We start from the raw sequence: 22,230 nt of genomic DNA, 5'->3' as shown, positions 1-22,230 counted from the left end.
TCCGGTGGGCTGGCCATGTTGTACGCATGGAAACGGACGACCCAGCCCGTAAAGTCCTTTTAGGCCGTCCACAAGGACAGAGGAGGCGTGGTAGGCCCAAATTGAGGTGGCAAGATGGCGTGGAGGCGTCCGCCATTAAGGCCGGGATAACGGACTGGCAGACGAAGGCGCGAGACCGTGAGCGGTTTCGGACACTCCTGAGGCAGGCCTAGACCACAAAGCGGTTGTAGCGCCGGATAAGTAAGTAATTAAGTATCTCGTAGTATTCAAAAGCTTTTCAGAATAGCTTGAAAACTTCAAGCGTATCTCCAGTGGCGGATTAATACGAATGGAGGCCCTAAGAGGACAGACAAATGTAGGCATTCGAAAGTATTAAGTGAGCATTGGAAGAGGAATTTTAAACTAGAGAAGAACAGAGAAGTAAATTTACTTATGAGCGGGGGGTGGGTTGCTTTGTTCGGGGCCCCTGGGGACCTTGGGGCCCTACGCGGCCGCTTAGTTTCTTCATCTTTGGCACAACAACCGTTATCTGTCAAGGCCTGCATTTGCCACTACTGGGCTTGGCGGCATTCAGCGACTTACTGATTGCACCTATCAGGATAGTCAGTCTTACGTATGGGGGCACGGTCTGGTCTATTCGGGGCTTGAACCCATGACGGGCATGTTGTTAAGTCGAACGAGTTGACGACTGTACCACCAGACCGACCTAAAGGCCGCTTAGTTTGCTTAGTTCTTAATCCGCCCCTGCGTATCTCATAAAAGGGCAGGAAAGCATTGCAAACATTTACCTCCATTTCAATAATTGATATTTTCAACAATTTCAATAATTTTTTTACTAAAAATGTCACGGTTAAACAACTACAATTTTTCTGAAGTTTGTAAACGTGGTAATCAACGATAATGCTTGTTTTTATCTAAAATCAGTCACTAAGTATGGAAGAAAGTTTAACTCTCATAAGCACGACTCGTATGAAAGCCTGTTTTTGCAAGGGCCAGGGTTCGGTAATCGCTTCAAAGAGCAAAGTGAGGTAGTTTAATCGTGTGTAAATTGTTGGGGGTTTGAAAAAATCAGTTTTGAAACATGTAAAATATTAGTAATAATGCATACAAATGAATTTGAAAAATAAGCACTATATGGGTAACCATGGTTGTTAGGTGCCTTTCCATGGAACGATTGTTTGATAGTGAATTTTTCCTCTTCCACCGATAAAAAAATAAAATAAAAGTACACGTTTTTTAGGCATTTTTTTACATAGTTTTCTTTGCACCTGTAAAAAGATACAGCCTAAAAAATGCCAAAAATAGCACGAAAAATACACCGAACTCTACTCGATTTGCTGTTGCCATGGGAGACGGTGATTTTGACATGAATTTTCAAGCAGAAATCATTCCGTCGAAACACAGCTAATATTCATATTCATATTCATATTCATATTTATTTGTCTACCTTTTCGTTACACAAATGCTTAAATAATACTTATTACCTATGTTCCTAACCTAACAAAAATTAACACAAATTATCAAAAATTTGAGAAAATTTTTTTTTTTTAGAAAATTAGAATCTAAAATTTAAAAATTAAAAATTAAGGCAGCACTGTGTAATAACAATGATGAGTTAGTCCTGCCTTGCAAAACCTATTATGAAATCGGCACCGGATGTGAATCGTTTACGTGCGACTTGTAATAAGCTTTCAGCGAATAAAAAAGGTGTTTTTTTATCAGAAGTTTTTGGGATAAAGTAGAAAACTACGGCAAGTCAATTGAGCAAATACATTTGTTATTATTTATCACTATACTATTCAGCACAAGTGTATGTATACCAATAATCATTTTGATTTTGATTTATTTACTTATTTATGTTTTATAACCGTACGAAAATATTTATTTATTTAAAAAATCATATATCTCTATACAAACTACCGTACACTTGTACAATTCACATTTGACAGTTCCACGATTTTTAGATCGACCTTCCCCCCTTCTCCACGCAATAATTGAATTGTAATGGAGAACAAAAGCACTTCCCGAGTCTCTCTCAGGCAAATCACTGAATGAGTTAAGGAACTGCAGGTTGCCAACCTCTGATCAATTGGTTCAATGCATCTTCGCCTATCATCCGGTTCAACTACTTTCTTTTGCTTCATTAATTTTTCAGACGTACATATTACTAGTACTAGATGCGTTAAGGTTAGCAAGAGTGCGGAACGTTGTGGAAAAGCTTCTTCCGCAATGCTGTGCAATGTAAAAAAGTGGAGTTTCTTAACTCCCTTGGAACCGCATTTTGATCGGGCGGATGTTGATGAATGCGGATATTACTTTAGGCTTCCGGAACTTTGTAGTCTCGTGGACATCAAAATGCAAAATCGACTTTTGATTACACTAAGGATAATTTTATGTATTTAACTAAGGTCCTCGCTTCACTAAGGTAAGGAGGAATAGGTAGGATGATTGATGTTTATGTTCATGTTCATTTGTTAAAAGTTTTCGCCGAATAGCTTTACAAAATTTAGATAAAAAAGAAAATTTTGTTGGTGACATAGACATATATGTAAAGATATTACATAGACATCTGCATTAATGAATTAGCAAGGTTTTTGGTTGTATATGCAGATATTAATAAATTAACTAAATGTAGATATACCAGTTTAAATGAAATAACAAAACTGTACGAAGAATTGTCAATAATGTTCAAATAAAACTATTTGGATTGAGAACAGCACGAGATGCAACAAAAAAATATTGTTATTAATTGGAATAAATATGTAATTTATGATCAACATGACTAAAGTTATTTTATAAGTCCATAACGGTGTCATAAATACAAATATTTTCTTCGTCTTTGCCAGAAACCTTTTCATCTATGAACAATGTTAGTTTTAAGTTGTTAGATGTTGTTGTAGTAGAAATAAGTAGTGTAATAAATGATACATAAACAGTAATATTTTAAATATATTAGACATTAGACTCAATATAAATTTCTTCATTGTAAATTACATTTCTCTTCATTCGTGTTTGTACGCTAAATGTTTTTCAAAATTATGGTTGAAAAATGAGTTCAATCAAAATAACAAAAAAAAATATTCAGAAGGTACGTTAAAAAACATTTATTGCAACCACAACTTAATTTGTTTGCAAATATTTATCCAAGTACATTAATACGTCAAACCGATGCGGAAATTTCCCTTTCTCTTAAATATTGCTTGAAAACTACACATGAGTAGATCAGTGGTCTCGAATCTGTAATTCGTTAACTTCTTGTGCCCGGTGATGTAAACAGACACAGTCCAGATAGAAATTTATTTTTAAATAGAAACTTATTCTAAAATGTTGCACATAGCTTTGGTCTGTGGAGCTGTACAAAAGTTTCGCAAAATGCCATTTAAATGAAGAAATGCGATTGAACCCATCGTTAAATATAGAAAATAAGCAGAAAAGTTCGTCAGTTTCCGTACTTATCAATTTTTGACAATAGTCTTTACTTTGTTTGGCTCGTCGTTATTTTTATTAATTGAAATATGCATTATTTTTATTATAATAACGGGCAAAGAGAGTGAGTGTGAGAGAGAGAAAGAAATATATATAGAGAGAGAGGAAGAGAGAAAGAGAGAGAGAGAAAGAGAGAGAGAGAGAGAGAGAGAGAAGGAGCAAGAGAGAGAGAGAGAGAGAGAGAAAGAGAGAGAGAGAGAGAGAGAGAGAGAGAGAGAGAGAGAGAGAAATCATTTGCAAACTTTGCACGTCACCAAAAAACTATCGTTGTTAATTTTGATTTTTTTTGTTTTGTTGTGTCGGCTCTGATAGTGCACCAGTGCAATGCGACATTACTTGCTAAAATTATTATAAGTTTTTTTGTAATTTAGGTAAAACTTGTTTGTTTGTTTGTCCAATGATTGTTGTTGAAATAACTACATGTTTGTGAAGCAATACTGTTGATGATAAAAAACATAAAATATATGCTGCCGATACCTATCGAGTACTGGAAACTAGCTGTATCCTCTGTTTCTATATTCAAACTCACCTATACAAACTGAAGAGAGAGTGAAGATATATTGAGAGAAAGTTCAATATGTTTAAAATAAAAACTCAGCGCTGCATAAACATGAGAGAATGTTATGTAAGGTTGTACGGCGGAATTGCAATTGAGGATGAAATATAGTTGAGGCTCCAAAGATGATGACATGCTGAGTAAAATTGTATGAATGTGTGTGGCTTCATGGTAACACAATTCCGCAACACATGCATGTTGAGTACTCGCGAATCATGTGGATAGGCTGCTTCTCTCACACTGACATGAAAATGGGGAGAGTAACAATTTATAGTAAACATTTCTTTCATTGATCGCCAGTTCCGTCTTGGCGGTAAACGCGTACGGTTCGTTGAGTGACACTGATATTATCGTTGGTTTTTTGTGTACTCGTTGAATATGTTATTTATTGTTATCGAATTCACCCTGGCGTATAACTTTTTCAGAAACATGGAATAATTCTATAGAAATGATAAAAACGTAAAAAAATTATGAAAACGTGAAATTTCGTTTAGTTGTAAAAGTGACATAACTCATACTAAACAGTGCTTTATACTAAAACAGGTTTTGTTTCAAGGGTGAAAATAGCAGTAAACAGATTGCAAAACACTTGAAAACATCTACCATCGACCATTTGTACCTAGAATCAATATAAGACATGAGGGAGTACTGTGTAAGTGAATCTATATCATATATAGTGTAAATTTGTCCAACAAGCAACGATTATGTTTTAGATCAGGGGTCTCCAAACTACGGCCCGCGGGCCGCATGCGGTCCTCAAGAGCTTATAATGCGGCCCACGATGACTTTGCCAGAGTTAGTATAAATATTACGTTATTATGACTTATTCAAATAAAAATGTATTTATTATTTTTCTTAGACAAAAATAAAGCTTTAGTAATACGAAACTGTATTAGTATCGTTAGTATTTTGTTGTAAAAACGAGATTTAAACGTTCACTCATCATTTAAAGGTAGCGTCAAATTGCCCTCAATAAAGTTATTTTTGAAGCAATGCGGCCCGCGAGCTGAAAAGTTTGGAGGTCCCTGTTTTAGATCATCATCAAAAACCATAGTTACTTTTGTTTAGTGTGATATTATACCACATATAAAATTTAATTTAAATGCCAAGGAGCAAAGAGGTTAAATGGTAACATAATCCCGTTATAACCTCAGTTTATTCATACGATCGATAATTCATTACATGATATTTAAAGCAAACATAATTATAAGGCAATAGATATAATGAAAAAATGTGAACAAGTGTAAAATGGAAAGTCAAAAAACTTATAAAGAGGTATAAAAAATCAGGTTTCTTTTGGTTGTTCATTATGGTTCACATGCACTTAACACAGAAACCAGCAACAAGTAAGCAATGTAAAGCAAACAAGATAGGTTATGAACAATAATGTGCATAGATATAGAAACAAAAATTGCCTACACATTTGCTTTAATGGATGATGTAATAGCACTTCTGAGATCGAAATGCATATGATATTAAACCCAATCATTGGTAACAATTTTACTCATTTTGTAGGATGTCTGAGTGTTGGCCTGTGTTATATGTTTCGTAGTGGAACAAGATTCTGTTTTTTTTATTCGCTTGATAGATGTATGCATAAATGTCCGATAAGCTTTGTTGTTGAAAACATATCATAAAGTTTGATCTGGGTCGTGTTATTTGATATTGGAAAAACATTAAAATATCAGTTTTATCAATTTCCACCTATTTTAATTTGACATTTCAACAATTATTTGCTTGATAACTTTCGGTAATAACATACTTCCAGTAAATTACTTAATTTAATTAAAATATATTGCATCCCAATAAATTTTTAAAGACTATTCAAAAACGATATCTTCGAATCTAACGATATGACAAATAAATAAAATATTTAAATGATAAAAAAAATCAAATGTATTCTATTTTTAATTCAATAATTCAACTCAACACTTTTCAATTAAAATTATGATGAAATAAAAATCTGAAAAAATAATAGAAGTGAGTGGTTCAGATGCTGGAAAAACAATATATATTAATTTATATTCAATAGGAAAATATTAGGTAATTTCGAATGAATGGAATTTTGAATGAATTCTTATGTATGTTAAATATCTATCTCGAAAATTGTTATACAACAGATTGTTCCATATTCTTAGGGGAAGGTAGGTAAAGACGGACACCTTAAGGACAATCTTAAAAACCTGGGAATATATCAATATAACGACCATGTAAATGTGCATACATTATCTTAAACTCATGTTTTATCGAAAAATGTGTTGAATCTTTCAAGTTTCTATCGATTTTTATTTATTTATTTATTTATTTTATAATTCTTGTCCGCCAATGATGGCCCCACAAGATATCATAAGTTATTATAGATTAATGTAGCGCAGACCTTCACTAATAGTGGACATAGATGTGTGAAAATCAACTCCTGCATAGAATGAATTAAAACTGCGTGCCATTGCTGATATCGGTTCATTTGCCGCATAATTAGTGTTATGCCTATCTACATACAAAAGGGACGATGAACGAGGACTAGAGCGAGGAACGTGTATGTTCACTTTGCTTAATAAGCGAGGTGCGTCAATTTCTCCTTTTATCAGTTTGGCCATAAAGATTGTTTTAGCCTTTTCACGCCTTTTCTCTAATGATTCTTCACCTAACAATAAGCATCTTGTCCTATAGGGTAGCGTGTCACCATTTGGCCATCTAAGCTTTTTAATCGCGAAACGAGTCATTTTCCTTTGTACACTTTCAATGCGTTTGATCCAGCGGTCGGTATGAGGACACCACACAATTGATCCATATTCTAGAATCGACCAGACTAGACTGTTAAACAGTGTTTTGATACACAAAGGATCATTGAACTCTTTCGTCATTTTCAGTACTAAACCTAGGGTCCTATTGGCTCTGCTAACAACGTCTTCTATGTGTTTTGTAAAAGTTAATTTATGATCTAGTAAGATACCAAGATCGCGAATTGTATCTACACGGTTAATCGTTTGTCCATCTATGTCATAATTATAATAAATAGGTTGCCGGGCACGAGTAAACGAGATAATAGCACACTTATCGATACAAAGGACAAGAAAATTACGATTACACCAGCCGGAAAACATTTTAATCACGCGTTGTAGTTCGTTATGGTCGGAGTGCGTGTTAACTGGACGAAATATTTTTACATCATCTGCATACATTAAGTAACTGCCGTCAGGTAAAACAAAAGAGACATCATTTACATATATTAAAAACAATAAAGGGCCAAGGTTGCTACCCTGAGGAACCCCAGATGTGCTTGTAAAGATATCTGAACTAGCTTTCCCAAACTTTACGTAGTAAGTCCTATTGATCAGATATGATCGAAGCCATGACAATAAGTGTGCTTGAAAGCCTAGCCTGTCGAGTTTTGCTATCAGTATATCAATGGATACACTGTCGAAGGCAGCTTTTAGATCAGTATAAATGCAGTCTATTTGAATCCCTTTGCTGATATTACTCGTACATTCCGAGACAAATTCAATTAGATTTGTGGATGTCGAGCGATTTGGCGCAATTGCAATATAGTTTTTTAAAGGTCCTATCAATGCATTGTGGACAATTATTTCAATCAGTTTTGCACATGCTGAAAGAGAGGTGACTCCTCTGTAATTACTTGCCTCATTTTTATCACCTTTCTTGAATATAGGGATTAACGAAGATGTTTTCCACAAGCTAGGAACAGTGTGTTGGTCAAAGGACAGACGACATAGATGTACTAGATGCTAGACGAGATTATTACAACGTTTTAGTACCACAGATGGAATACCATCAGGGCCTGGACAAAATGACAGTTTTAGTTTACATAATGCAGCTGACATAGATTCTTCGTCAACATTGATGGTATGAACATCGACAACATTGTGGGGAGAATTTTTTAAAGCTTCATTGATTTGAGTTGCATTGAATGTTTGAGTATCATAAACGTCGTGAAAGCGAGATGCAAATGTTTTTGCTATGTCGTGTTCACAACTGGCTATTTCACCTTTATATTTGATGTTCTTTGGTAGTAGATTTTTAGCTTTCCTACTCTTGGCATACGCCCAAAATCTCTTTGGTTTTCTTCGCATATATCTTTGCACACGGTATATATGATTTTTGTACAGGGATCGGTTGAAAGAGCGATAAATACGACTTAATCTTATTGCTCTATCATGATTGACACAGGTTTTATGGCGGTAGTATGTTCGAAATGCTGCTTTTTTCTTCCTTTTTACATATTGAAGAGTTTTAGTAGACCATGGAGGGTGACGTTGTTGTGTACGTTTAGGGACGCATCTATTGAATATAACATTCAAATTTTCGGTGAATAAATCAACAGCATCATCAATACATATATCTGCGTGGTATAGCCTATCCCAGTTTGCACTGCAAATCATTTCATTAATAAGGTTTAGATCGGCGCGACTAAAATCAAGCTCTTCCGAGTTATTTTGCTCTTGCGACAATTCTAGCACTAACTGCGTTTGCATGTGTATCACTAAAGGAGGATGATACGCATCGACTCCCACTAAACTCACAATCGGTTTGTCAACTTGAGCCATTTCTACTGTGTTGTCGTCTACTAGCACAAGATCAAGAATATTATCTGTTGAGTTGACAATCCGATTAATTTGGTGCAGTCTGAACTGATCTATGATATCATAAAAGCTACCATTGTTATTATTTCTAGGCTTCTGATTGAAATCTCCCAACAAAATAAATTTATCGTCCTGCTTTAACTTTTCACAAATTGTTTCAATAGAGGTAAATAAGTCTCTCAATGTATCTTCCGATCTACTCAGATAAGGTGGTAAATATAGTGTGCCAATGTAGAGCACCCCCTTAGCTAGATGAATTTCAATCCATGTCATCTCGAGTGAACCGATCGGTACCGAACATTCACACGAGTTCAGATCGGACGAAACAGCTACCAACACTCTTCCACCGCGGCTTCGGGAACTGTTCAATACACTTCTATCAGTACGGTAAACACAGTATTCGTTCGCAAATATCATTTCCGATGGGACAGTATCATCAAGCCATGTTTCAGTAAAGGCAATCACGTCGTATTGTTTTTTAGACACGGCCAACCGTAGTTCATCTACTTTAGTTTTCAAGCCTCTAACGTTTTGATAATAAACATCAAGAGGACATTTAGTGCTATCTTGGCGGGTCAGTGGTAAAGACAAATGTGTTATTGGATCGTTACCCGGTCGCATATCGAGTTGATCGGTGCTGTATGCGATGAGGCCACTGTGTCTGTTTGTGCTACTGTTTGTTGTTGGGTTTGATCGTGCATTTCTGTTGATCGCTGATATGGTTGTTGAGACTTCTCCGTGGGACGCCAAAAATACTGCGGACTCTGACGACGATCAATAAATTCACGGAACACTAGACCAATCGGCCACGTTGAAGGGGAAAGAGCCTTCTCGCGGAGACTCATGGGCAATCCGATTTTAAACGAAATGAAAGTTAGTGACCCTTCATCTCGCCCGAAACGAAGAAGGGGATAGATAACTGAATCGGCAGTTCCCAGGTACAGTATCGGACATTAAGATAGGACCCTTTTTTTTCAATGCACCGTGCACTTGTTTTGCCTCGTTACTTGTGTTTGTGTGTGTGTATGTGTGTATGTGTGTGTGTGTGTGTGTGTGAGTGTGTGTGTGTATGTGTGTGTGTGTGTGCATGTGTGTGTGTGTGTAGTAGTAGAAAGAGAGTGTGCTTTTTAATGTGTATTAGCAAGTGCGCGGGTTTGTGTCTGAAAAACATAGCTTGCCATGATGTCATATTGCGTTGAAATTATTCTTATTACGTGTGTTATCATGTGAAACATTGTGCGTTTACACTTGGATAAAAACTAAAGTTTGCATCGACAGCAGCGCTTGTTCCTCGGACGAAAACGCAGGTGTGCTGTTTCATGAATGTGAATGCGACACCGGTGCGAAATGGACACGCGCACAATAGCAATGAACTCGGCATTCCCTCACAGGTGTTTCTCCAGTGCACGCCATTGAAAGGCCTTCGTGCATCTCTGCGTTGCACGTTGTGTGCGAATGGTAAACTTTGTGCGTGCATTGAGCTGGCGCGCAGTTATTCTTTTCAATGGGCGTTTTGTTTCATGAGCGCGGCAGTATTCTTTTCTCGATTTTGAAGGGAAGACGCTTACTCGCGTACTCGTTGATAGTTTTTATCCATGCGATGTTTTCGCTGCTCCAAAACGATGTAATTCATCGCGTATAGAAGTAGAACGCAGGCAGAGCACGGGATCAGCCGTGTCCAAGTTTTTAACCAGCGCGTTCTTGACGGTCCAAGCAAGCAATGTTAGTAACAATGGGTCGAGGTAAACGTTGCACCGATCATCAGCGCCATATGTAAAAGCGAATGGCTGCTGCTGGCAATAAGCGCAAAAGGATCGAGTTCGTAATGGAACGATCGCGCACTTTTGTGGCAAACGCGCTTCGGACAACCGAAACGTGCTTAGACAACTGAAACGCGCTTGGACAACCGAAACGCGCAAGTCAACCGGACGTCCTCAGAAGACCACGGCGAAAGAAGACCGTAAATTGTTAATATATCGAAAACACACTGATCGCGAGGGCGGTGGTCCTGCTTATCATACCAAAAACCTAACCCAAAACACAAAAAACTACTTACAAATCTATCCGAAACGACCTACTTGTGAAACAAACACACACATCAATACAAATTCAAACATACATCCACACACACACACACACATGCACACACACATACACACACACACACACACACACACACACACACACAAACACACATACACACACATACACACACACACACACACACACACACACAAACACAAGCACATACAAACCACACATAAACTTGGCCCAACGGGTGCACGGTGCGTTAAAAAACCAATGCCCTATCTTTCTGTCCGATACTGTACTTCTGGATAAGTTCGTCTATTTGTGTTTTTGTAACTTCGGGAGCGATACGTGTGAGAAAGAACCAAAATCTTGGCTCTCTAGCTGGGACGGTTTTTATGGCGAGTGAAGGAGAGATGCCTCCCGTTCCCGTTAGTAAGGGTGGGGGGCCTGGTGGAGAGCGATCGGCGAGTCTACGCTTAGCTGCATTTGCCGGAGTGCCACACGATAACATATCATTACGGTTGAGTAGTGGTGGTGCAATATCCATGTTAGTATGAACGTTAGGTGTAGTGGTGTGTGTAGAGTGTGTATTTTTATAGTGTTTATCGACCTTATCCATGAATTCACTTTTCATAGAGCTGACCAACTCCGTTTTTAGAAGCTTAAGGCGAGAATCCAATTCATTAATCAACGTGGAGAAACAGCCATCAAAAAAGTCTCTACATGGTTTGCATATCCATAAGAGTTGAGAATTTGGTCGCTTGAGCTCTTTGATAAAGCTGTTGGCCAGACCAACACACTTGTAGTGGTACACTTTCTTGCAGAAACCAGCACACGCATATTCATCATCCCCGACATCAACGTTACACGAAGGGCACTGAAGGGCCATCACACCACACGCACACTAATAAGAAGATAAATAATAGTTCACGAGTGACGCCAAAAGTTTTGCACCAGAAACGGAAAAGTTTTGTAACAGTTTCTCACACTAAGAATATGTTATTCGAAAGAGATCAAACACTGATCATGTGATACACAAGTTCTTCTATGAAGGCAACTATGGCTAGCCACCCAACAAGGCCGGTTGCACAGGTTAAAATTAACTTATCCAAGCAGTGAAACATCAACGGTCCGAACGCTCTATCGATATTGCGGCACAATGTTTATGTTTTCTTCATGAAATAAAAACATGTTTTTTGTCGTTCTGTTTTGAAATGTTCGGATAAGATGGACACATAATGGATAAGGTATGGGAAATATCGGATAAGATATGGGAAAGATGAACACCATGAACACCTGTAGAAAACTTCTGGAATTGAAGTTTATAGTATTTTAATATATCCCATTGATTTCCACGTCCCGGCACGTACATAAACCAACTTCAACGACGATTCATTCAGCCATGAATTTAGGAATTGTAAGCACCGTTTCTAACATATCATTGAATGCAGAATTTATGGCATTTTTGAAATATTGAGCACTAACAGCGGACGTTGCTCCCATGTTGTTCTGTAACAGTCTAGACCTTTCCTTTAGGAAATGTCTAAAGTCCAAGACCCTAGCACGTTTGATGGACTTGGTCAAATAGGTCAAGGCCATTTTTCACCAAGTCTATTCAAATTAACTTTTTATTAGTATTATTAATATTAAACCTTTGATCTTTGTAATACTATAGAAACTCTCATCTATTCCTGAACGATGCCATACCAATGCCTCTTCTTTTTGTTGATTAAAGTTGTCGAAGACGAGGCATGATATTTAGTTTGGTGAAGTACCTAATCAGTAAAGAGCGTGCAGCATAACGCATTACTATTATTTTGATCTGTGTTTCATTTCTCACTCATTTTAATACTTTCTGTTGTTTCTGGATGATTCATGTCTTCGGAATACCCTTGTTTTAGATGTTTGATGAAATTTGTTCATCAGCAATTGATATACGAAGTAAAATAAATAAATAAAATCGGTGTCCATCTTTCCCTACGACAGAGTGTCCGTCTTTCCAGCTTTGGTGTCAGGATTCATAAACCACCAAAAACAATATTTTTTATTGCTTTCATTTTTTATCTTTCCCCAGTTTTTTGCTTAATAATCAGGCGAGTTTAGCCGGTCTCGTAGTACAGTCGTCAACTCGTACGACTTAACAACATGCCCGCCATGGGTTCAATCCCCAAATAGACCGCGCCGCCATACGTAGGACTGACTATCCTGCTATGGGGGGGAATCAATTAGTCACTGAAAGCCAAGCCCACAAGTTAGTACAGGCAGGCCTTGACCGACATCGGTTGTTGAGCCAAAGAAGAAGAAGAAGAATCAGGCGAGTAATAAAACTTCCGAAAATATTAACAATGCAAATTCTAGAGCTTAAGATTCAACACATATTTTATCACTTTAATTTTTTTATATATCACTTTTTCGATTGAGTGCATGGCTTCGCTGTCAATTGCATGGCGGGATACTAAACACCTGAATTTTGACATTTTATTTTGCAAATATCCACAAAATTAGAACTAGTGATCTTTTCGATGAATACCAAGAAAAAAATATAAATTATGAACAAAAATCAAAGATTATTTCATATAGCGCGTGGCCACGGAACTGAAAAAATGTTGAAAATTTTTTCAACTTTGTCAAAATTGCTTGTCAACTGCAAAAAAGAGCTTTTCTCGTGGCCGCACCAGAAACATACACAAGAACGACAAAAAGCTCCAACATCTGAATATCATCGATATTTTGTTTAAGAAGTACTAAATAGGTACATAAATCAATAAGAATCATGCATTTTAGCATTATTATCATCACAACTGCGCCAAAAAGCTGTTTGTTTACGCTTTTTCACGAACGTCAAATTTTGTCACTTTTTGTCAACTTTTGTCAACTTTTTTTCCTGGCTGCTCCAGGTCACAAAATTTTGACAAAAGCTCAAAAAAGTGACAAAAGCTCACATTTTGAAAAAAAATTGTATTTTGTCACTCTCATGGCCTTTCGCTTATATACTATAACAAGTATGTCAAACTGGCGGCCCGCGGGCCGCATGCGGCCCGCGTCGATTCTGGATGCGGCCCGCAAGAGTATTTTGAGAATTGCTAAAAGCACTGCAAACCCTAAATCTGTTATTACTATTTGTCAAAGTGTATTAAATTTTCCAGAGAAGAACAATCCTTTTGTTGGTATATGGAAACTAACATGAATGTACCCATAACATCTCATAAACTTATTTTTAACTTATATCAATCGAGACCCTTAAGAATCATTGAATCGAATGCAAGCTCAGTCGTATTATGTTTCGATTAAATTCTGAATATTAGCATAGTTTTGTGCACATTCGATTGCGCATTCTGTATGGAAAAATAGATTTGCGTCAACTGTCTACAAACGAAAAAGAAATGAAAATAACTTGATACACACACTAGGAAACTTCGCAACAACTAGTGATGGATTGTCGGAATCGCATCCACGGCTCAAAACCATTTCCGATTTTAGCTATTCTTACTCCGAATCCGGCCAAAATCAAACCAACAGTTCCGTTCGGTGCCGTCCGAAGCCTATCTTCTTCTTTTCTTTGGCTCAACAACCGATGTCGGTCAAGGCCTGCCTGTACCCACTTGTGGGCTTGGCTTCCAGTGACTAATTGATTCCCCCCATAGCAGGATAGTCAGTCCTACGTATGGCGGCGCGGTTTATTTGGGGATTGAACCCATGGCGGGCATGTTGTTAAGTCGTACGAGTTGACGACTGTACTACGAGACCGGCTCAATCGGCTACGGTCCGAAGCCTATAGAGCCGTTTAAAGCCATTCGGAACCGTTGGAGTCATCTGTTGTCCCACCGAATTTGACAATCTCCATGCCCCCGACTGCCGAGTAAAGGATTCATTCGGCTTCGATTTTTCCGACCTTAGAATGTTACATCATTGATATTCGATTGGAGCCACTTCTGTTTTTTGTCATAATCATGCCACCATAAATGTTAATAAAAATGATTGTAGCCAAGTTGGAATTATTTGTACCCAACATTCTGCAAGACGAATTAATGTAATTTCCAACCTCCCCAAAAATCAAAACCAAAATGATATGATTACGTTTAAGCCTAAAGGATTTAGATTAAGGATAAAAATAATCTAAATGCCGAAGCCATGCAATACAAAGCTTATTAATAGATTAGCTCACACAGTCCTCAATTCCTCAATTCGCGAATCATCTCCCTTCAAGTGTCAAAAACAGATTTGCCGATCTGTATGGGAACACACACCACGACTCTTCGTCAGATAAAATTATCGTAATTTAAAAAAAAGTTATTCGTAAAATACGGGTTCTTGTTATAAGAAATGAATATATCACCAGAACACTTGGAACTTGGAAATTAGCAAAAAATAATGTTTCAACACGTGTTATTACAATTTTTCTCTTGATCTGTCAAAACATCGCAAGCAAATATTTTTGTTATTCATCCAGTGATGGATAGCTCGGATTGCTTGAAAAAGATTCACTACAGGCTGCTAGACTTCTCCTACTTCAGTGAAAAAATGTGTTTAACAGATATTTTCTAGCAGAACTGCCGTAAGAGAACGCGAGTAATGTAAAATGTCCTTTTTTAGTAATAACGTTGAAAGTACATTAAAAAAATTTTCTCATGTAAAAAATAGCACATATAAAAATAACAACGCGAATTTGTACATAATAAACGATTCCAGATAAGAAGCGAGGAGTACACAAAAATTAAATTTGTTTAACAATAAAAATGTAAAAAAGTATTTTACATAAATATTGGGGTATATTTTCCATTCCCAACTTTGCGGCCCGCGAATCACTGAACATTTGTACTTGCGGCCCTCTGATGAAATGAGTTTGACACAGCTGTACTATAAGATCTCGAGCAGATGATACCACACGCAACCCTCACAACCCGTCAAACATTGCGAGGGTTGCGAAAGATTTCATGTGCTCGAAATCTTATGGTATTTTAAAAAATCGTTGATTTTTATTCAAGGATTATTTTTTGTGCGGTAGTATTTGGCGAAAAGATCACTATTTAAATTTTTGTGGATTTTTGAAAATTAAAATGTCAAAATTCAGGTGTTTAGTATGCTACAAATCGCACTGTTATACCTGCCCTCGGGGTGCTATAATTATAACTGCTAAAACTAGGTGTGAAAAAACTACCAAGGCTCGCAAGCTCTTTATTGCGAGGGCTCTGGGGCGGTGACCTTGTATGGCGTGCGAGCCCTCGCGCGCCCTCGCAAATCGCTGTCAATTGAATGGCGGGTATATAGCTTTTATGAACATAATATCATACAGTTTCAGGAAAGTAAGTAAAACAAGATTTTTATTAAAATGTTTTGCATTGAATGGCTTTGAATTACAGTGAACTCTTTCTAATCTAATACTTCTCCTATTTGAAAACCCTCTCTAATATGAACATTATTGACAGTCGTTTGATTTTAAGTACATTTTTCCTCCTCTTATATGGAAAACCTCTAAATCCGTGCCCTCTTATTTGTGTAAATTGTCGCTATGGTTATTGAATGGTGTATGCTCAAATTTGCAATCGTGATCGCAGCTCCCTACCGCAACAGTGAAGGTTGCAAACTTAATGTTCTTTCTCTTTCTGGTTTGTATGAACTTCTCTTTCACTTTCAACCTCTTTAATTTGAAGCCCCCTCTAATGACAGTCCGATCAGCTCTCTAATAAGAGAGAGCTGACTGTAATATGACCAAGAAACCGGAAGATTTTAAAATTACAATGTATATGGCTAAGTGAGCAACTGATGCATATTTGATTCAATAAACTTAAATATGTTAGCGGTCCATAATATGTCAATAGAATAGGTTCAATAAGCTCAATAATTTCTAAAATAAGATGACTTTAAAAACATGTAATGTACAAAATTTGAAAAAAATTAGCAATTTCTGGAACACATGTTTTCATTTTTTACAATAAAGTTCATATACATGTTAGATGAGTCTATCTGAATATGATCTATTTGACATCGATATTTTCGGGCTTTTTAGTATTGTTTGACTAATTGAGCATTTGAGGTCAAATCGTCAAGAGTGCATATTTGGATATTGGATATTTTGTTTTATTCAGGGTCAAGGTCAACGCAATAATGCGAATCACAGAGTTCATTAAAGAAGCAGCCTTCATCGTTGCCGACTTTCTTAACTTTCGCTTTGTTTATCCATTTTATGCATTTACGTCTACGTTTAACAACAAAAATCGTTCATTGTACCCTCTTCCTCTGCTACTGAGGAAATAACAAACAGAAAAATGAGATGACATAATTGATGTTTGATGGAGTCCATTTTAATTGCATTGCATGTTATTGCGCCACTCAAACGATTGCAGAACATGAGGGCATAATCTTCTCGCAAGTTACGTCTAAAGAAGCGGGGCCTCGGAGGTGAAAAAATGCTGACAATTTTTACAAAACATGAAGCAAACGATTGCAGAACACGAGGGCATAATCTTCTCGCAAGTTACGTCTAAAGACGCGGCGCCATGGAGGTGAAAAAATGCTGACAATTTTTACAAAACATGAAGTGTTGTCACGTTTTTGAGCTTTTGTAAAAATTACGTAACCTGGAGCAGCCAGGAAATAAAGTTGACAAAAGTTGACAAAAAGTGACAAAATTTGACGTTCGTGAAAAAAAAGTTAACAAACAGGTATTAACAGGTTAACAGGTAAACAGGTGCAGTTGCGATCGATTGGTATAATAATATTGCTAAAATGCACGTTTATATTTAATTATTGTATCTATTTAGTGTTTTATAAACAGTCATTTTATCACCTCCGTGGTGCTGAACTATATGATGTCCTCGGGAGCAATTTTGAAATCATGCATTTATTATTATTACTTAGTTTATTATTACGGTCCAGCTATATTGCTAGGATTTTTTTCCCTCCTTCCTGCCTTACCCTGGGTATACTCTTTATATCCCGGGTATACTCTTTATATCACGGGTGAGATTTGGTAAAATATGACTGTACTATTTTTTGCTGGCTGGTGTTTCTTGTCATTGTCAGGCCTGCCTGTATCACTGATGGGCTTGGCTTTCAGTGAGTTATTCATTATTAGTGAGTTATTCACCCCCATAGCAGGATAGTCAGTCTCACTTATGCCGGGGAACCCATGACGGGCATGTTGTTCAGTCGTACGAGTTGACGACTGTATCACGAGACCGGCTGTACCATTTAAACCGTTAGATAAAGATAAAAAGAACGTCTTATCTTAAATAAATTAAAACGATAGATTGGTAAAACTGCTATGGTTATAGAAACTCTAGAAAGCTAGATGACTTTATTTAATTAATTATGTTTTAAATAGTGTATTGATTTAAAAAGTATAAAATAAAAAAGATAATAATAATCATAAATATTACTAATAATAATTATAATTATAATAATATTTCTTTGGGCTTGTTTCACAATCCAATCATCGTATATCGTAGATTTTTGGTTCGTTCCCATAATTCATTGGTCTTGTCCGATCGGATATCAATACAATTTAACCAAAAACTTCTGGAAAATGGACAAAAAATCGTTAGAACACATGGGAACAAAAAAACATGGGAATAAACCAATATAACGTGGGAAACCCTTGATAAAAGCATATGATCTAAGATTATTTTAATGATCTGTTTATGTGAATTTTTATTTCAGCTGATTTTATTAATACCTTTGGCAGTGTGGGCTGGTAGATCACCTGCCGCGGTGTTCGAAGATGTATATGAGCTAGGCCGTCCAAATGCATCCTTTTTGGCAACAACAGAAAGCTGGAACGTAAGATTCGTTGTTACGTTTAAGAAATGGGTTGATGATATTTTTAATAATTCAGATTTTTTTAGGGCATGAAGGCATACTTGAGGAAAAAATATCGCCAAATGCAAGATCCACTTCAACAAGCATCAATGATCGCTGCTTACACCGCTGCTCATGAGCGATACCAAAACTCAGAAGAGAAACAACATGACCGTGTTCGTATCGAAAACATGGGTAAACTAGCATCAGTACGTACAAAACGATTGGGTAATCTGCCATTAGCTGTGCAAAACTCGAAAATGATAGATATTGTTCCACGAGAAATGATCAAGTTTGAATTGTCAGATGCTGTAGCTTACTCTTTTGACTATGACTCACCTTTACACGCTTCACATCGCTCAAAATCGCGGACAAAAAGAGAAAAACAGGAGAAACGAATGGAACCAATTCCAAGAGAAATATTACGATTTGAGTTAAGCGATGCAGTAGTTTCTAAATTGAAAAATAACGCTAATTCAACGACAAGTATTAGACACCGACGGTCAGCTAGTCCCGATCCACGCGATTACTTTAAATTCGAATTGGAAGATGCCAAGACTCCTAACGGCTATGCAAACGCCAAAGCAAATGTAACAGAAAATTTGCGACACCCCTTTACGTCATCGGATATTTACAGACGTGGAAAGGTGTTTGATGAAGCATTCGAACGTCCAAAGGCAAATGTACAGAAAAATGAAGCAACTAAAAAGGAAAAACGGGAGAGCATAGAACCCATGGATAAAGATGATGCTAGCGATATGAGCTCTGAAGAGTCTCGACGCATTAAAATCACAGGGAAAAAACAAAAGCAAAGTGCCAATTATGAGGATCTTCCTATTGGTATACAAAAAGCCATAGACATAGCAATTAAAGCAAATGAGCGCATTAATGGAAAAGGCGGTGATACGATTTTGAAAACAGCAGCTTTGCAATCTACATCAAAATACTTCTTTGGTGATAAAAAACCGAAAACTAAAAATTCATTGATTTCAACGCCAAAACCAAATATTAACCTATCATACATTGAGCAGCCTGTGGTAGAAGAAACATCAAATGGTCAAACCGATATTATTTCAAGTAACCCATTGGAAACAGGATCGGGAACGATTTCGGACACTAACAGTTTAAAAAATACAAAACACTCCTCCCTGCAAGGCATCCCAAAAACCTGGTGGTCCTTCTCTGATTTGCAACGACCGAAACGTTTATACCAAAAAGTTCCACTCTCGCCGCTGGCCGTAAGTTCACAGTATGTAAACACTTTCAAGCCGTCCATCGAACAAAGCAAGATGAATGAACTTTCACCAGGTTATCATCGTCAACAGGATTTATTTTCCCCTGTTACTTCATCAAACACAGAACCAGCTGCTCTATCTGACCTTGACAGTTATAGAACATCTGTATCAATTATTCCACAAGAAGTGATCATAAAAGAACGACCGAAGATTCAGTACGTTATTAAAGATATACCAGTATCAAAGCAAATGAAACAACAGCGTACAAAGATAACAATGCAACCTAGCATTTTGATCTCTTACGGTCAGGATATCTCAAACCCTAGGAAAGAAAGTGTTATTAATCGCACCTATGACATAGTTTATGGACCAACCAAAGTCGAATATGGACATCGTAAACCCATAGAAGAACCAGTTCACTCATTTCAAAACATGAAAGTTTTAGTGCCTGATTATAAAGAAGAATCTCACACACAACATTACTTTGATAGTAACAAAAATAATCAAATATTTGAGACAGAACAACCTTCCTCGGTACAACTGAATGAATTCAATTCTTCTCAAGGGAATATTGCAGCCTTATCCGCTTTAATTGGACAACAGCCAAACGCGCAATTAAAGGGACTAAATCAACTATTGCATACGCCTCTTTCAATGACACAAAATGACCAACAGCATCGACCTCAAGATAGCACAGCTCCAGTAACATTTCCGGAAACATCCACTATGACACCAAAACCATTTCGACCGAGTTATCGATCGATACAAGTCAATCATGAATCAAACATTATTTACGACGATAATTATCATCACGCATTGCAAATAGATCCTCATTTACAATTTGATTTGAAGAAAGAATATACGCCGATTCAGGAAGAAACTACAGATGTTTCCGATTCTGAATTTAAAGGGCCTGTTGTTGCAACTGCTAATTATGCATCAAATTTTGTTGAATCGCAGAAACCAATACAATTTAGAATAGCAGAACATCAGAAATTCAATGAAGCAGAAGCTGGTCACGAGACAAACACATATCGCCACATTAAAGGCCATAGCCCACCTGACTCTCCTAACGATAAATCAACGTCGCGCCATTACCTGGAACAGCATCATACTTATCACGATTCCAGAAAAGAGCATTATGATGTAATAGTAAGTAAACCTGTGTAGTTGTCCCAGTATTAAATCACAAATGTAACGCACTCAATATGCATCTTGCGTACATCTTTCAGAATTCCGAAGGATATGCTTTCGGATACAGAGTACGCGATTTTCATACAGGAAATGATTTCGGTCACATACAGAATCATGACAACGGTGTAACGCGTGGTGAGTATCACACCTTACTGCCAGATGGCCGAGTTCAAAATGTACGATATACTGCCGATGCCAAGGGTTTCCACGCAGATGTCTCTTATGAAAGTGTGCATTCATCCTCCCATAGCAGTAAGTAGATGTTAAGATAAGAAGAGAGATTAATGACTACCAATAATTGATTTTAGACGCAGGAGATGCATGAAAAATGGTTTTGTTCATGCTTTTGAATATTTTGTTGAACTTTGAATATTGAATATTTTAAATATTTACAGTTACAATTACAATATACAACAGACAATAAAACGTTACGAGCAATATACGAACCAATACCAATAGACGAATTCCAATCTTTCAAATTCCAGAAATATATAAGAAAATTGACATGCGCTGATTTCATAATTTATTTTATTTTTCGAGGTTCCAATTTAGAAATTTTATCACAGTTTCTCAAAGAAAATATTTAACTTTGAAAATTAGCCTTTAGTTCTTTACGATAGATTAGTTCATAAGATATGATGTGATGAATGGGAGATGTGCAATAATAAACAGTTAGCTGAATTCAGATTAATTACGAAACGGATGCATAATCATAAATTACCAGACTGTTGTTGTTATGTTAGATAACACAATTGTTTATATTAGATAACACTATGTTAAAGATCAGTGTGTACATATTGTGTTGATATCATTTCTATTGAATGTTTTCATACACAATACAGAAACATTTATTTCAAACCAAACAGGAATCGAATCTTACAATACCTTTTACAACGTGAGACATGACAGAAGTAATGTTTAGCATCAATACAAATAAAAACTTAATGATTTTGTGTTCCTTTTTGTTTGTTGAGACATGTTTGTGTTAGGCCCTGGTATATGATAATAAAGGAGTGTTACTAAATTGTAAGAACGAACTGGCCAATTCATGTTTTGGGAACATTTATTATGCATGAGAAATAAATCAATTAATGTTTATGAGTATTTATGCATAATATTGTTCAATTTTCCGCTCTAATAGATTTTAATCTTAAATCCGTGTTATAACTCGTGGAAGGAAGACACATGTGTTTAGTTCGCAGTTCAAACCAAGGTGGATTAAAAATATCAGGTGGTGGATTAGGGCTTTTGGGGGAACGCCATAGTTGAGGGACTTTACGTCATTTTAGAACCGTTAACCATTGGTTTCCGCTCACAAAGCTTAGCAAAT

The 22,230-nt window shown here is 36.8% G+C and overlaps 1 protein-coding gene across 2 annotated transcripts; it reads left to right on the top strand.

The window, feature by feature from the left end:
- The first annotated feature begins 4,330 nt into the window (after positions 1-4,330).
- LOC5668385 (uncharacterized) lies at positions 4,331-22,004 on the top strand. Of its 2 annotated transcripts, XM_061656562.1 has the most exons (4): positions 4,331-4,694; positions 18,334-18,453; positions 18,519-20,858; positions 20,939-22,004. In XM_061656562.1, the coding sequence occupies exons 1-4, from the start codon at positions 4,680-4,682 to the stop codon at positions 21,158-21,160; spliced, it is 2,697 nt and encodes an 898-aa protein (XP_061512546.1). In that variant the 5' UTR covers positions 4,331-4,679; the 3' UTR covers positions 21,161-22,004. The 2 variants fall into 2 exon arrangements, with proteins under 2 accessions (XP_061512546.1, XP_061512547.1); XM_061656563.1 differs by lacking the exon at positions 4,331-4,694 and having other exon boundaries at positions 18,371-18,453; positions 18,509-20,858.
- The last annotated feature ends 226 nt before the right edge of the window (positions 22,005-22,230 follow it).

This window comes from Anopheles gambiae, chromosome 3, assembly GCF_943734735.2.
Source record: "Anopheles gambiae chromosome 3, idAnoGambNW_F1_1, whole genome shotgun sequence".
NCBI classification, from domain to species: domain Eukaryota; kingdom Metazoa; phylum Arthropoda; class Insecta; order Diptera; family Culicidae; genus Anopheles; species Anopheles gambiae.
Note: the sequence above shows the minus strand (reverse complement) of the source record. Positions and strands in the feature narration are given on the sequence as shown.